Here is a 15,075-nt window from a genome sequence, read left to right on the forward strand (position 1 = left end):
ACATGAAAAGATATTTCCATTTTTAACACTAACAAAATAGAGGAAGAAAGAAATCCAGAAAGTAGGTGGATTACCCTACCCTGATGAGATAGAGCACTAGGACAATTAGGGTTTGGGTCAACCGGTCAATAATATGCCCCCCCCCCAAAAAAAAATTAAAAATATTTATCATTATGGCAGTTCTTTAAAAAAAATCAGTTGTATAGTAAATGTACACTTGTTGGTCATATTGTCTTTTTTTTTAAGTCAGTAAAACCCATCAGTTAACCAGGGACACTTAAAATTAATTTTAAAATATAAAGTAGATTTCTTACGTAACTGTTTTCCCAGCACGCAAAATGTTAAAAATTTTTCCTTTCTTTCCTTTTGTTGTGATTTTCCATTTATCCCAGTTGGATTTTAGTGGAATTCACTTGAATCTTGATTTTTAGTAAAACTTTAAATCCCTTTTTTGGAGCTCCAGTGAGTTGGTTTGAAAACCAAGTGGGATATGCATGGTATACTCATTTTAATGCTCTGCTATATCAGATACCTAGATGGAGTTCTGCTTGTATGGCTGTTTTAACTACAGGTCCGCAGTCCCTGATATTCTTGGGGCTTAATGTATTTCAGGATTTTCAACTTTTTTGTTTTTAGCAAGGTAATATAGAGTAGTTATCATATATTATATAGTAGCCCCAGTAGGTCCTGAGGCCCCATAATCGAACACATTAGTATTTCCGCAGCAAAACATATGAACGTTTACATGTAAGAGGACTAAACAGTTCAGATTAGATTTTGCTGCCAAATGAACTTTGGCACCACCTTACAAAACTTTAAATTTTGAGAACTTTTTGGATTTTCAAATTGTGTATGAGATTGTGGACTTGTATTCAAAACATAATATAATAGTTGCTAAATTTATTTATTCTCCCAATATGTCCAACTTAATTTAGGTGACAGTTTTTATGAGCTCTTAAAAAGCCTCCCCTGCTCCCATGAATTTAGAGGATTCCAATTTATTCAGCAATAGTTGGGTATCCTGTTACAGGGTACAACATTTTCCTAGAAATTGTGGCATGGCATGACCAACCAAGATGAAGAACACGATCCTAGGAGGTTATAGTCCAATGAGCAAGATAGACATAGATAAGTCATTTTTAAAAAAAAATACCAGAAGAAAGATATAAAACTAAAATGGGGCTGTGTGATAAATAGCAAGTGAGCCACTTAATATAAACATTGGAGGAAGACTTAAAAGAACGGGTAGCATTTGAACTTGACTTTGAAGGATGGGTAACATTTTCAAAGGTGTAGTAAAGAGGAACAATGGTAATATCACTAGTAATATTTCATTTGAAGATTGGTCTGTTTGAATGAGGTATTTATTGTGAGTTTGCTAAGATATTGTGAGATTTATTATTGCCTTTCTATATTTAGCATATTTCTATCCTGAACCTGTAGGTGTCTGTGTTCCTTATGGGATTTTTTTCTCCAATATTTTCCCCCAGTATTTTATTATGAAAAAATATTAAATATGCAGAAAAGTTTCTACAGTTAACATTGTACTGTATTTGCTTTATCACATACTTATCTATATATCCTATCTATCCATCAGTGTACCTAACTTTCCCCCCTTTTAACTGTTTATTTTGAAATAATTATAAATTCACAGGAAGTTGCAAGAAAATGTACAGGGAGGTTTTGTATGCCTTTCATTAATTTCCCTCCAATGGTAACATCTTTCATAATTATAGTGCAATCTCAGAACCAGCAAACTGAAGATTTATTCAGATTTCACCAGTTTTACATGTACTCCTTCATTTGTGTGTGTGTGTGTAAGTATAGTTCTGTGCAAAATTTGTATCACGTGTAGCTTTGTAAATATAACCACCACAGACAACCAAGATACTGAACTTTCATTACCACAAGTTCCTTTGTGCTACCCCTTATGCACACTCCCTAGCATATCTCTATTCTTAACCTGTGGCGATTGTTAATCTGATTTCCATCTCTGTAATTTTGTTATTTTGAGATGGAATCATGAAGTGTGTAACCTTTTGAAATTGTCTTTTTTCACTCAGTGTAATGCCCTTGAAATCTTTGATGCATTTGAAAGTAAATGGTAAACATTAACATAATTCTCCCTGGTTACTTCAGCGTATATAGTGTTAACTAGAGTACAGTGTTTAAGTTTGTTTTTGAGGCAAAATTTACATACAATGAAATGCACAAATCTTAATCTCTTTATAGTTTTAATCAAAGGATAGAAACGTTGCTTTTTGTAAGGAAGTAAGTTTTACTGTACTTGAATATATCTCTGGATGATTCTACTCCTGGATACCATACAAATTCAGGTATATTTTAAAATTATTTGGTACTACCAAGTATTAATAGCATTTTAAAAAGTTCTTCAATGATACAGGAAAAATTAGACATCTGTTAACTTTAAACTTAAAATGGATCACTACAAAGCTTATTTTAGCCACAAACTTATGCTAATATGGTGGTGAATGATAAAAGATTTGTTACTGTGAAGGATGAGTTTTAAAATTCTTGTGCTCTGGGAAGGAACTTTGAAATATGTAACATCCAACTATTTATTATTTTGCTGCTGACACTTCTTAAATTCCCCATTGTACTTTCCTTATAAATGCTTTTTATTCATGTTTTGGATCCCAGAGTATACTTTAGAACTCACTAGTTGTTTTAAAGTTTTTGGCTTTCAGTTTTATTTTACATGGTTTTACTTATAAAGATAATTTAAAGCTAATTTTAAGTACACTTTTGTTCCTTCAAGGAGATGAAGCCTTATCTAAATCAATGCCTGTCACAGTGGATGATGACGACGATGACAATGATCCTGAGAATAGGTATGAATCCATCTGTAAGGACTTTAAAAAGATTATAACACACCCTAGGTGTGGGCACAAACAGCAGCAAGGGAACCACAAGCAGGTTTAAAAACCAGGAGTGCCTGCCTTAGAAAGACTCGCTCACAGTCTTCCTGCAAGTTTGAAAGAAAGGCCAGAAAATGGGCTAAAACTCAGAAACCTTAAAAGAAATATAAATAGTAACACACCTAGCATAGGGTGTGTTATAAATACAGCACTGTCAATTTTTATGTTTCCCTGTAATTTAGTGATAGTTTTTTGAGAATATTTTAATTTTGACAGATTATTTTATTGGTAAAAGTAAATCATATCTCAGTAAATTGGTGACAACAGACATCTCTCTCCTCAATATTTGATTATTGTTTTAAATTGCCATCCAGTGTGGTGGTCCTATTCATTAAAACCTGTTCAAAGTGAAAAAGAGACTGCTAAGATGTTTAAGATTAAGAAATTGCTTTCAAAATAAGTATGAATTTGCAAAGTATCTAGACTGATTTAGATTTTCACAGTTTGTCAAATAAAATAGAAGTAGACAGTATGATAGTATTAATTTTAATACTTAATAGGTTTATATGGGAACAGTGTAGCCTGTACAGATTGACTTAACTAAGGAATAGCTGGGAGAAGAAAAAAAATAAAGATACACCCATATTCTAGCAATGAGGAATAAAGAAAACAAAGGTATTAAAGAGTATAACCATAATGTTTTTACATATTTTTTAAACCCTTCCTGGACTATAGGATCCCCCACACTCATAATCTTCAACGAGAAGACAGTGTGGTATAGTGGTTGGAATTTTGGAATAATGGGGATAAGAATATCTGACTTCTAGTTCTAACCTTTCTGTGTGATCGTGGGCAAGTGACTTAACTACTCTTTGCCAAAATTTTCTGTTCTTTAAAACAAAAGGGTTGGATGAAATGTTTTCTGATTAATTCTAGCACCAAAAAATCTATAATAGACTTGAGGTTTTACTACATAGTACTGTATTAACCATCCATTTATTCCTAATAGTAAACTCTAATAATTAAGAAAACATGAAGATAAACATGTAATTTTTGTGTCATAATTTTGTAAGGAATTAACTTTGAGTTGGTAAATACTGTGGGGCCAGCTGTCACTCCAGCTGTTTTATATCTTGCTGGTGCTGATAGATTTTTCTGTTTCAAAGATCAGCATTCTCCTAATTAACAGGAGGGCGTTTTTATTAAGGTGAATGAACAATTTTATTTTGCACTTTTGAATAGAGCTTAATCACAGATGCAAAGACTCAGATGCTGCTTTACCTACTTATTTTTTTTTTTTTTTTACAAAAGTTTATTCTTAAATGTACAATAGGTTCCAAGACAACACTTCATTCTAGCTATAGGTGGCAACAGATGTTATGGCAGGGAATCCAGATGTTTAATCCAGATGTTTAAACAGGAATGGAACTAAGGATCATAATTGCCTCAGGCACAAGGAACAGCTTACTTTTTGCCATATTTCTTAATTCCGCCTGTTGCCAGGGGGCCTTTCCCCGCGGCCTTCGCTTTTAGCTCCTCGAGTTTCTTTTGCTCCTCCTTCTGTTTCTGCTTGAATGCCTTATCTTGTCCATCTCCTTGGCTTGCTTCTTGGGCTGCTTCAGGGGCTTCTTCTTGCCACCTGCATGCCACACGAGCACGCTCAGCCTGGCCCCCGCCGGGTCCCGTCCCTCTCCGCCCCCTACCTACTTATTTTTTAATTAAAAATATATATCCAATTATTTTGTGGGATCGGGGTCGGGTCCATAATGGAATGGTGAAGGCATACATTTTATTCATCAGGCATTTTATATAGTATATGATATGATCATAGTGAGATTATGAAAGCATTTAAAATTTTATTCTCTTTTAAAATGCTTTAATTCCTCTTCATTTATTTATGCTACCATTTGCTTTCTTGTAAATCTTAAGGCCTCAAATGTTATTGAAGGCTAATAATGTTTAAAACATGCTATATCCTAATTTACTTATGAGTTAGAATCTTAATTTCGTATTTAAACACCAAATGAGTGTCATTAAGGTATGATAATTTTTTATTTGTGTTAGAGCTTGTCAAAATATAAATATCATTTTTATCTTTTAAGCTACTTGATCATATCTCTCTGTAACTGGCAATTATTTTATTGAAAGGTATCTTTAATTCCATCTTGCATTTGTGATTAAAAAATACAGCCCTGTTGAGTACTTTTGAGAAGAATTGAATTTTACCTTGAGCATGTTTTTCTTTATATTCAGTTTAGTGTGCTTTTATAAAATATGCCATTAATAACTTGTTTCATATCCAATATACCAATGAGGTATCTAATACCCATGGGTTATCTAATGATGGGGATACAAATACCTTCTTGAATTATTTTGGTATAGACAGCGTACTTGAGCATATTTGAATATGCACTAAGCAACTTTTAAAAATTTGTTTTCAGATCATGATAAAGTCTTGGAATTATTTTTACCTTTCACATTTTTGAGTAGGATGTATTTTGGTAGAGAGCATATTGTAATTGTGTATAAATTTGTACACAATTGTGTAACTGTGTATAAATTTCATATGCTTTGCCTTTTTAGCAGTATTATAATACATTTTCAGTGTTAATGTTTATGGAGAGGTAAATAGTGTATTAATGCAAATGGTTAACTATTTGGATGCAATAAATTTCTGTAAAACTTTTTGCTTGTTCAAGCATTTAATTTTAATTATAATCCATCTTTTCATCAGAGTTGAAAGAATTTGATTGAACCAAGATATGTAGGCTAGTTTGTAGCCAAAGAAGTTTTGATATTTCTAAAATTGACGAAGTAATAATTCCCAAATCATATGTACTTATATATGACATATTTACTTATATATGTGTGTGAAAGTTTTACAACAGATTTCACCATTATTTATCTTTTCTGTTTTAAAGTTATAATAGCTTTTGAGGTCATTTAAAGAACTTAGTCATGTCCTGAATATTTCAGTAGGTGTGAATAAATAAGTTTATGTTATTTTAGTGTATTTAGTCTATTATGTATTTAGTCTATTATGTAGTATCATTCATATTTGAAAGTAAATGTATGCTGTTGTGAGATAGAGTGGTCTAACTTGTAAAGTAATTTCTATTTAATTGCATTTATTTAATAAACAATGACAAGAATTATAGGTTGAATAACAGGTTAACTTTTACGATTTTTTGACTGAGCTTTTTAGAAAAAATTAAATAGTGGACGAACTTTATACTTTCAATTTTGTATAACTGAGAATTTACTTCAAATTTTATAGCTTAGACTTCATGTACTTTTTGAAAGGGAGAATAATAATATCAAACAGTTTGTCAGGTTATTTAAATTATACCCGTAATTTTAAAGTCATTTATTTGAATGTGCCATTATGTTAATGTTGCCTTTCAAATACCTGTTAGTTATGTTTGAAATTGGTTCTTTCATTGAAAGGATATTTAATGTCCTATATTTTAATACCTGCACTGTGAATTAGCCTCAGTCATAAGATGGTAGTGTATTCAAGTTCAACAGTGATAGCGTTGAGGATTATTAAACCAGGCTTTGCTTTAGGGGTTGCATACTAAAACAGTCACTGAAGAATCCATTCCTCCCAAAAAAGAAATATTTTAAGAATATTCTTCATTTGTATTTTTACAGGGCGTGGGAAATATTTAAAACTGAGCTTTTAAGAGGAGAGAAATAGATTGCTACATTTTTTTCTAAATCAGCATTCTTTTTTTCTAATTCCAATTTTGTTTAAAAGCTGAGGTTTTTATATGGATACCCTCTCCTGCCACACAGATACATGTATTTACTTTGTAGTTGAAAAATGCTTAGTTGGGTCTACAAATACCGCATAATTTTTCTCATAATTTCTCTCTCAGTGGGACTAAATGATCTTTTTTTCATTGAAGCAAAATTTGATTTAGAGATTGCTTAAAGAAATTACCCAATGTTAATAGAAGTTCTGTTTAATTATTGTGGGACTACACCGTAGCCTTCAAATTTTCCAAGTATTTTATCATTTGGTAATACTTTGCTTTTCAGACTGGAAAACATGCAAATGATTATTTTTTTCCCTACTAGCTCGGTGTAGGTATTCTTTTATTTTTAATTTAATTTAATTTTTTAAACATCTTTATTGGAGTATAATTGCTTTACAATGGTGTGATAGTTTCTGTTTTACAACAAAATGAATCAGCTATATATATATACAAATGTTCCCATATCTCTTCCCTCTTGCGTCTCCCTCCCTCCCACCCTCCCTATCCCACCACTCCAGGCGGTCACAGAGCACCGAGCTGATCTCCCTGTGCTAGGCGGCTGCTTCCCACTAGCTATCTACCTTACGTTTGGTAGTGTATATATGTCCATGCCTCTCTCTCGCTTTGTCACAGCTTACCCTTGCCCCTCCCCATATCCTCAAGTCCATTCTCTAGTAGGTCTGTGTCTTTATTCCTGTTTTACTCCTAGGTTCTTCATGACATTTTTTTTCTTAAATTCCATATATATGTGTTAGCATGCAGTATTTGTCTCTCTCTTTCTGACTTACTTCACTCTGTATGGCAGATTCTAGGTCTATCCAACTCATTATAAATAGCTCAATTTCGTTTCTTTTTATGGCTGAGTAATATTCCATTGTATATATGTGCCACATCTTCTTTATCCATTCATCCGATGATGGACACTTAGGTTGTTTCCATCTCTGGGCTATTGTAAATAGAGCTGCAATGAACATTTTGGTACATGACTCTTTCTGAATTATGGTTTTCTCAGGGTATATGCCCAATAGTGGGATTGCTGGGTCATATGGTAGTTCTATTTGTAGTTTTTTAAGGAACCACCTTACTGTTCTCCACAGTGGCTGTATCAATTTACATTCCCACCAACAGTGCAAGAGGGTTCCCTTTTCTCCACACCCTCTCCAGCATTTATTGTTTCTAGATTCTTTGATGATGGCCATTCTGACTGGTGTGAGATGATATCTCATTGTAGTTTGGATTTGCATTTCTCTAATGATTAATGATGTTGAGCATTCTTTCATGTGTTTGTTGGCAGTCTGTATATCTTCTTTGGAGAAATGTCTATTTAGATCTTCTGCCCATTTTTGAATTGGGTTGGTTGTTTTTTTGTTATTAAGCTGCATGAGCTGCTTATAAATTTTGGAGATTAATCCTTTGTCGGTTGCTTCCTTTGCAAGTATTTTCTCCCATTCTGAGGGTTGTCTTTTGGTCTTGTTTATGGTTTCCTTTGATGTGCAAAAGCTTTGAAGTTTCATTAAGTCCCATTTGTTTATTTTTGTTTTTATTTCCATTTCTCTAGGAGGTGGGTCAAAAAGAATCTTGCTGTGATTTACGTCATAGAGTGTCCTGCCTATGTTTTCCTCTAAGAGTTTGATAGTTTCTGGCCTTACATTTAGGTATTTAATCCATCTTGAGCTTATTTTTGTTTATGGTGTTAGGGAGTGATCTAATCTCATACTTTTACATGTACCTGTCTAGTTTTCCCAGCACCACTTATTGAAGAGGCTGTCCTTTCTCCACTGTACATTCCTGCCTCCATTATCAAAGATAAGGTGACCATATGTGCGTGGGTTTATCTCTGGGCTTTCTATCCTGTTCCATTGAGCTATCTTTCTGTTTTTGTGCCAGTACCATACTGTCTTGATTACTGTAGCTTTGTAGTATAGTCTGAAGTCAGGGGGCCTGATTCCTCCAGCTTCGTTTTTGGTTCTCAAGATTGCTTTGGCTATTCGGGGTCTTTTGTGTTTCCATACAAATTGTGAAATTTTTTGTTCTAGTTCTGTGAAAAATGCCAGTGGTAGTTTGATAGGGATTGCACTGAATCTGTAGATTGCTTTGGGTAGTAGAGTCATTTTCACCATGTTGATTCTTCCAATCCAAGAACATGGTATATCTCTCCATCTATTTGTATCATCTTTAATTTCTTTCATCAGTGTCTTATAATTTTCTGCATACAGGTCTTTTGTCTCCTTAGGTAGGTTTATTCCTAGATATTTTATTCTTTTTGTTGCAGTGGTAAATGGGAGTGTTTTCTTGATTTCACTTTCAGATTTTTCATCATTAGTGTATAGGAATGCCAGAGATTTCTGTGCATTAATTTTGTATCCTGCTACTTTACCAAAGTCATTGATTAGCTCTAGTAGTTTTCTGGTAGCATCTTTAGGATTCTCTATGTATAGTATCATGTCATCTACAAATAGTGACAGATTTACTTCTTCTTTTCCGATTTGGATTCCTTTTATTTCCTTTTCTTTGATTGCTGTGGCTAAAACTTCCAAAACTGTTGAATAAGAGTGGTGAGAGTGGGCAACCTTGTCTTGTTCCTGATCTTAGTGGAAATGCTTTCAGCTTTTCACCATTGAGGACGATGTTGGCTGTGGGTTTGTCATATATGGCCTTTATTATGTTGAGGAAAGTTCCCTCTATGCCTACTTTCTGCAGGGTTTTTATCATAAATGGATGTTGAATTTTGTCAAAAGCTTTCTCTGCGTCTATTAAGATGATCATATGGTTTTTATCCTTCCATTTGTGAATATGGTGTATCACAATGATTGATTTGCATATGTTGAAGAATCCTTGCATTCCTGGAATAAACCCCACTTGATCATGGTGTATGATCTGTTTAATGTGCTGTTGGATTCTGTTTGCTAGTATTTTGTTGAGGATTTTTGCATCTATGTTCATCAGTGATATTGGCCTGTAGTTTTCTTTCTTTGTGACATCCTTGTCTGGTTTTGGTATCAGGGTGATGGTGGTCTCGTAGAAGGAATTTGGGAGTGTTCCTCCCTCTGTTATAATTTGGAAGAGTTTGAGAAGGATAGGTGTTAGCTCTTCTCTAAATGTTTGATAGAATTCGCCTGTGAATCCATCTGGTCCTGGACTTTTGTTTGTTGGAAGATTTTAAATCACAGTTTCAATTTCAGTGCTTGTGATTGGTCTGTTCGTATTTTCTGTTTCTTCCTGATTCAGTCTTGGCAGGTTGTGCATTTCTAAGAATTTGTCCGTTTCTTCCAGGTTGTCCATTTTATTGGCATAGAGTTGCTTGTAGTAATCTCTCATGATCCTTTGTATTTCTGAAGTATCACTTGTTACTTCTCCGTTTTCATTTTTAATTCTATTGAGTCTTCTCCCTTTTTTCCTTGATGAGTCTGGCTAATGGTTTATCTATTTTGTTTATCTTCTCAGAGAACCAGCTTTTAGTTTTATTGATCTTTGCTGTCATTTCCTTCATTTCTTTTTCATTTATTTTTGATCTGAGTTTTATGATTTCTTTCCTTCTGCTACCTTTGGGGTGTTTTTGTTCTTCTTTCTCTAATTGCTTGAGGTGCAAGGTTAGGTTGTTTATTCGAGATGTTTCCTGTTTCTTAAGGTGGGCTTGTATTGCTATAAACTTCCCTCTTAGAAGTGCTTTTGCTGCATCCCATAGGTTTTGGGTCGTCGTGTCTCCATTGTCACTTGTTTCTAGGTATTTTTTTGATTTCCTCTTTGATTTCTTCAGTGATCACTTCGTTATTAAGTAGTGTATTGTTTAGCCTCCATGTGTTGGTATTTTTTACAGATCTTTTCCTGTAATTGGTATCTTGTCTAATAGCGTTGTGGTCGGAAAAGGTACTTGATACAATTTCAATTTTCTTAAATTTACCAAGGCTTGATTTGTGACCCAAGATATGATCTATCCTGGAGAATGTTCCATGAGCACTTGAGAAAAATGTGTATTCTGTTGTTTTTGGATGGAGTGTCTTATAAATATCAATTAAGTCCATCTTGTTTAATGTATCATTTAAAGCTTGTGTTTCCTTATTTATTTTCTTTTTCTATGATCTGTCCATTGGTGAAAGTGGGGTGTTAAAGTCCACTACTCTGAATGTGTTACTGTCGATTTCCCCTTTTATGACTTTTAGTATTTGCCTTATGTATTGAGGTGCTCCTATGTTGGGTGCATAAATATTTACAATTGTTATATCTTCTTCTTGGATCAATCCCTTGATCATTATGTAGTGTCCTTCTTTGTCTCTTCTAATAGTCCTTATTTTAAAGTCTATTTTGTCTGATATGAGAATTGCCAGTCCAGCTTTCTTTTGGTTTCCATTTGCATGGAATATGTTTTTCCATCCCCTTGCTTTCAGTCTGTATGTGTCTGTAGGTCTGAAGTGGGTCTCTTTTAGACAGCATATATATGGGTCTTATTTTTGTATCCATTCAGCCAACCTCTGTCTTTTTGGTGGGAGCATTTAGTCCATTTACATTTAAGGTAATTATCAATATGCATGTTCCTATTCCCATTTTCTTAATTGTTTTGGGTTCGTTATTGTAGGTCTTTTCCTTCTCTTGTGTTTCTTGCCTAGAGAAGTTCCCTTAGCATTTGTTGTTAAGCTGGTTTGGTGGTGCTGAACTCTCTCAGCTTTTGCTTTGTAAAGGTTTTAATTTGTCGATCAAATCTGAATGAGATCCTTGCTGGCTTGAGTAATCTTGGTTGCAGGTTTTTCTCCTTCATCACTTTAAATATGTCCTGCCAGTCCCTTCTGGCTTGCAGAGTTTCTGCTGAGAGATCAGCTGTTAACCTTATGGGGATTCCCTTGTGTGTTATTTGTTGTTTTTCCCTTGCTGCTTTTAATATGTTTTCTTTGTATTTAATTTTTGAGAATTTGATTAATATGTGTCTTGGCGTATTTCTCCTTGGATTTATCCTGCATGGGACTCTCTGTGCTCCCTGGACTTGATTAACTATTTCCTTTCCCATATTTGGGAAGCGTTCAACTACAATCTCTTCAAATATTCTCTCAGTCCCTTTCTTTTTCTCTTCTTCTTCTGGAACCCCTATAATTCGAATGTTGGTGCGTTTAATGTTGTCCCAGAGGTCTCTGAGACTGTCCTCAGTTCTTTTCATTCTTTTTTCTTTATTCTGCTGTGCAGTAGTTATTTCCACTATTTTATCTTCCAGGTCACTTCTCCGTTCTTCTGCCTCAGTTATTCTGCTATTGATCCCATCTAGAGTATTTTTAATTTCATTTATTGTGGTGTTCATTGTTTTTTGTTTCATCTTTAGTTCTTCTAGGTCCTTGTGAAATGTTTCTTCCGTTTTGTCCATTCTGTTTCCAAGATTTTGGATCATCTTTACTATCATTATTCTGAATTCTTTTTCAGGTAGACTGCCTATTTCCTCTTCATTTGTTAGGTCTGGTTGGTTTTTATCTTGTTCCTTCATCTGCAGTGTGTTTTTATGTCTTCTCATTTTGCTTATCTTACTGTGTTTGGACGTCTCCTTTTTGCACGCTGCAAGTTGGTAGTTCCCCTTATTTTTGGTTTCTGTCCCCAGTGGGTAAGTTTGGTTCAGTGGGTAGTGTATGCTTCCTGGTGGAGGGGACTAGTGCCTGTGTTCTGGTGGATGAGGCTGGATCTTGTCTCTCTGGTGGGAAGGTTCACGTCCGGTGGTGTGTTTTGGGGTGTCTGAGGACTTATTATGATTTTAGGCAGCCTGTCTGCCAATGGGTGGGGTTGTGTTCTTGTTTTGCTAGTTGTTTGGCATAGGGTGTCCAGCACTGTCGCTTGCTGGTCGTTGAGTGAAGCTGGGTGCTGGCTTTGAGATGGAGATCTCTGGGAGATTTTCGCCATTCGATATTATGTGTAGCTGGGAAGTCTCTTGTGGACCAGTGTCCTGAAGTTGGCTGTCTCACCTCAGAGGCACAGCACTGACTCCTGGCTGTGGCACCAAGAGCGTTTCATCCACACGGCTCAGAATAAAAGGGAGAAAAAGTAGAGAGAAAGAATTAGTAGAACTAGGAAGAAAGAAAGGAAGGAAGGAAGGAAGGTAGGAAGGAAGGAAGAAAGAAAGAAAAGAAGGAGAGAAGGAAAGGAGGGAGGGAGCGGGACAGTGGGAGGAAGGAAGGAAGGAGGGAAGGAAGGAAAAAAGAAAAGATAAAGTAAAATATAATAAACTAAAATATAGTAAAGTTATTAAATTAAAAATAATTATTAAGAAATAAATTTAAAAAAAACAAAAACGGACGGATAGAACTTTAGGACAAATGGTGGAAGCAAAGCTATAGAGATAAAATCTCATACAGAAGCATAGACATACACATTTACCAAAAGAGGAAAAGGGGAAAAAATCATAAATCTTGCTCTCGAAGTCCACCTCCTCAATTTGGGATGATTCACTGTCTAAAGGAGGGAAGGAAGGATAGAAAGAAAAAAGAAAGAACGAAAGAGAGAAGATAAAGTAAAATAAAATAAAGTTATTAAAATTAATTATTAAGAAAAAAAATTAAAAACAAAAACGGATGGATAGAACCCTACGACAAATGGTGGAAGCAAAGCTATACATAACAAAATCTCACACAGAAGCATACACATACACACTCACTAAAAGAGGAAAAGGGGAAAAAATCATAAATCTTGCTCTCAAAGTCCACCTCCTCAATTTGGGATGATTCGTTGTCTGACATTCATATATTCCACAGATGCAGGGTACATCAAGTTGATTGTGGAGCTTTAATCCACTGCTTCTGAGGCTGCTGGGAGAGATTTCCCTTTCTCTTCTTTGTTCTCACAGCTCACAGGGGCTCAGCTTTGGATTTGGCCCTGCCTGTGCGTGTAGGTCACTGGAAGTCGTCTGTTGTTCGCTCAGACAGGACGGGGTTAAAGGAGCCGCTGATTCGGGGATTCTGGCTCACTCGGGCTGGGGGGAGGGAAGGGCATGGAGTGCGGGACGGGCCTGTGGCGGCAGAGGCTGGCGTGACCTTGCACCAGCCTGAGGCTCGCCTTGCGTTCTCGTGGGTAAATTGTCCCTGGATCCCGGGAACCTGGCAGTGACGGGCTGCACAGGCTCTCCGGAAGAGGGGTGTGGATAGTGACCTGTGCTTGCACCCAGGCTTCTTGGTGGCGGCCGCAGCAGCCTTAGCGTCTCATGCCCGTGTCTGGGGTCCGCGGTTTTAGCCGCGGCTCGCGCCCGTCTCTGGAGCTCCTTTAAGCAGTGTTCTTAATCCCTTCTCCTCACGCACCAGGAAACACAGAGGGAAGAAAAAGTCTCTTGCCTCTTCGGCAGGTCCAGACTTTTCCCAGGACTCCCTCCCGGCCAGCCGTGGTGTACTAACCCCTTCAGGCTATGTTCAAGCCGCCAACCCCAGTCCTCTCCCTGCGCTCCGACCGAAGCCGGAGCCTCAGCTCGCGGCCCCGCCCGCCCCGTCGTGTGAGCAGAGAAGCCTGTCGGGCTGGTGAGTGCCGGTCCACACCAGTCCTCTGTGCAGGAATCTCTCCGCTTTGCCCCCCGTAACCCTGTTGCTGTGCCTCCCCCTTGGCTCCGAAGCTTCCCCCTCCGCCACCCACAGTCTCCGCCCACGAAGGGGCTTCCTAGTGTGTGGAAACCTTTCCTCCTTCACAGCTCCTTCCCACTGGTGCAGGTCCCTTCCCTACCTTTTTGTCTCTGTTTATTCTTTTTTCTTTTTCCCTACCCAGGTACGTGGGGGCTTTGTTGCCTTTTGGGAGGTCTGAGGTCTTCTGCCAGCGTTCAGTAGGTGTTCTGTAGGAGTTGTTCCACGTGTAGATGTATTTCTGGTGTATCTGTGGGGAGGAAGATGATCTCCGTGTCTTAGTCTTCCGCCACCTTCCCGGAAGTCATAGGTATTTTTTTGATGCAGGCTCTGTGCTGTTAATCCAGCATATTTTTGGAAGTGATTAATGATTCCTGGATATTGTTTATGCTAATAAAGATATTTGATGATTGTTTACCTGATTTCAGCAAAGATTAATGGCATGAGTATATCTCACGTTCCTTTGATATGTGACTTTGGTTTCTATTTTAAACACTTTTCCAAATGTTCATCTTCTATACATGACTTTATCTGTTCTCTATACAAATTTGCTGAATCTGGAATAATTTTTTTCTGTGAATTTTCTTTCATGATGGTCCTATTTGGTTAGCAAAATTGCTTTAGTTCTCCTTTATTGGGTTTGAAAAACAAAGGTAGCTTTTTAAATGAGTATTTTACTTGTTTCATGTTTGAGTAAGGGTTTTAAATGTCTGGCAATTTTAAGGTAATTCTTGTTCAATTTATTTTGTCTTTATAGTGCAGGTAAGTATTGTAACTCAAGTATAATACAGGTGTCTAGACACTGGATAGGATCTATTTTTAGATATCTAAACTGGTTACAGTTGCCACCAGCTCTCTCTTTTATGC

General features: G+C 36.3%; 1 protein-coding gene and 1 pseudogene across 16 annotated transcripts in view; one reads left to right on the top strand and one right to left on the bottom strand.

Moving 5' to 3' along the window:
• Positions 1-15,075, top strand: part of ATRX (ATRX chromatin remodeler) — a 242,762-nt gene that overhangs the window by 86,739 nt on the left and 140,948 nt on the right. For all 16 annotated transcript variants that reach the window (XM_060001635.1, XM_060001638.1, XM_060001644.1 and 13 more), the window contains one exon: positions 2,780-2,852. In XM_060001635.1, coding sequence (XP_059857618.1) covers positions 2,780-2,852 — 73 coding nt within the window. The remainder of the gene's footprint in view (positions 1-2,779; positions 2,853-15,075) is intronic.
• LOC132418678 (translation machinery-associated protein 7-like) lies at positions 2,892-5,114 on the bottom strand (annotated as a pseudogene).

Source organism: Delphinus delphis, chromosome X, assembly GCF_949987515.2.
Source record: "Delphinus delphis chromosome X, mDelDel1.2, whole genome shotgun sequence".
In the NCBI taxonomy this organism is placed as follows: Eukaryota; Metazoa; Chordata; class Mammalia; order Artiodactyla; family Delphinidae; genus Delphinus; species Delphinus delphis.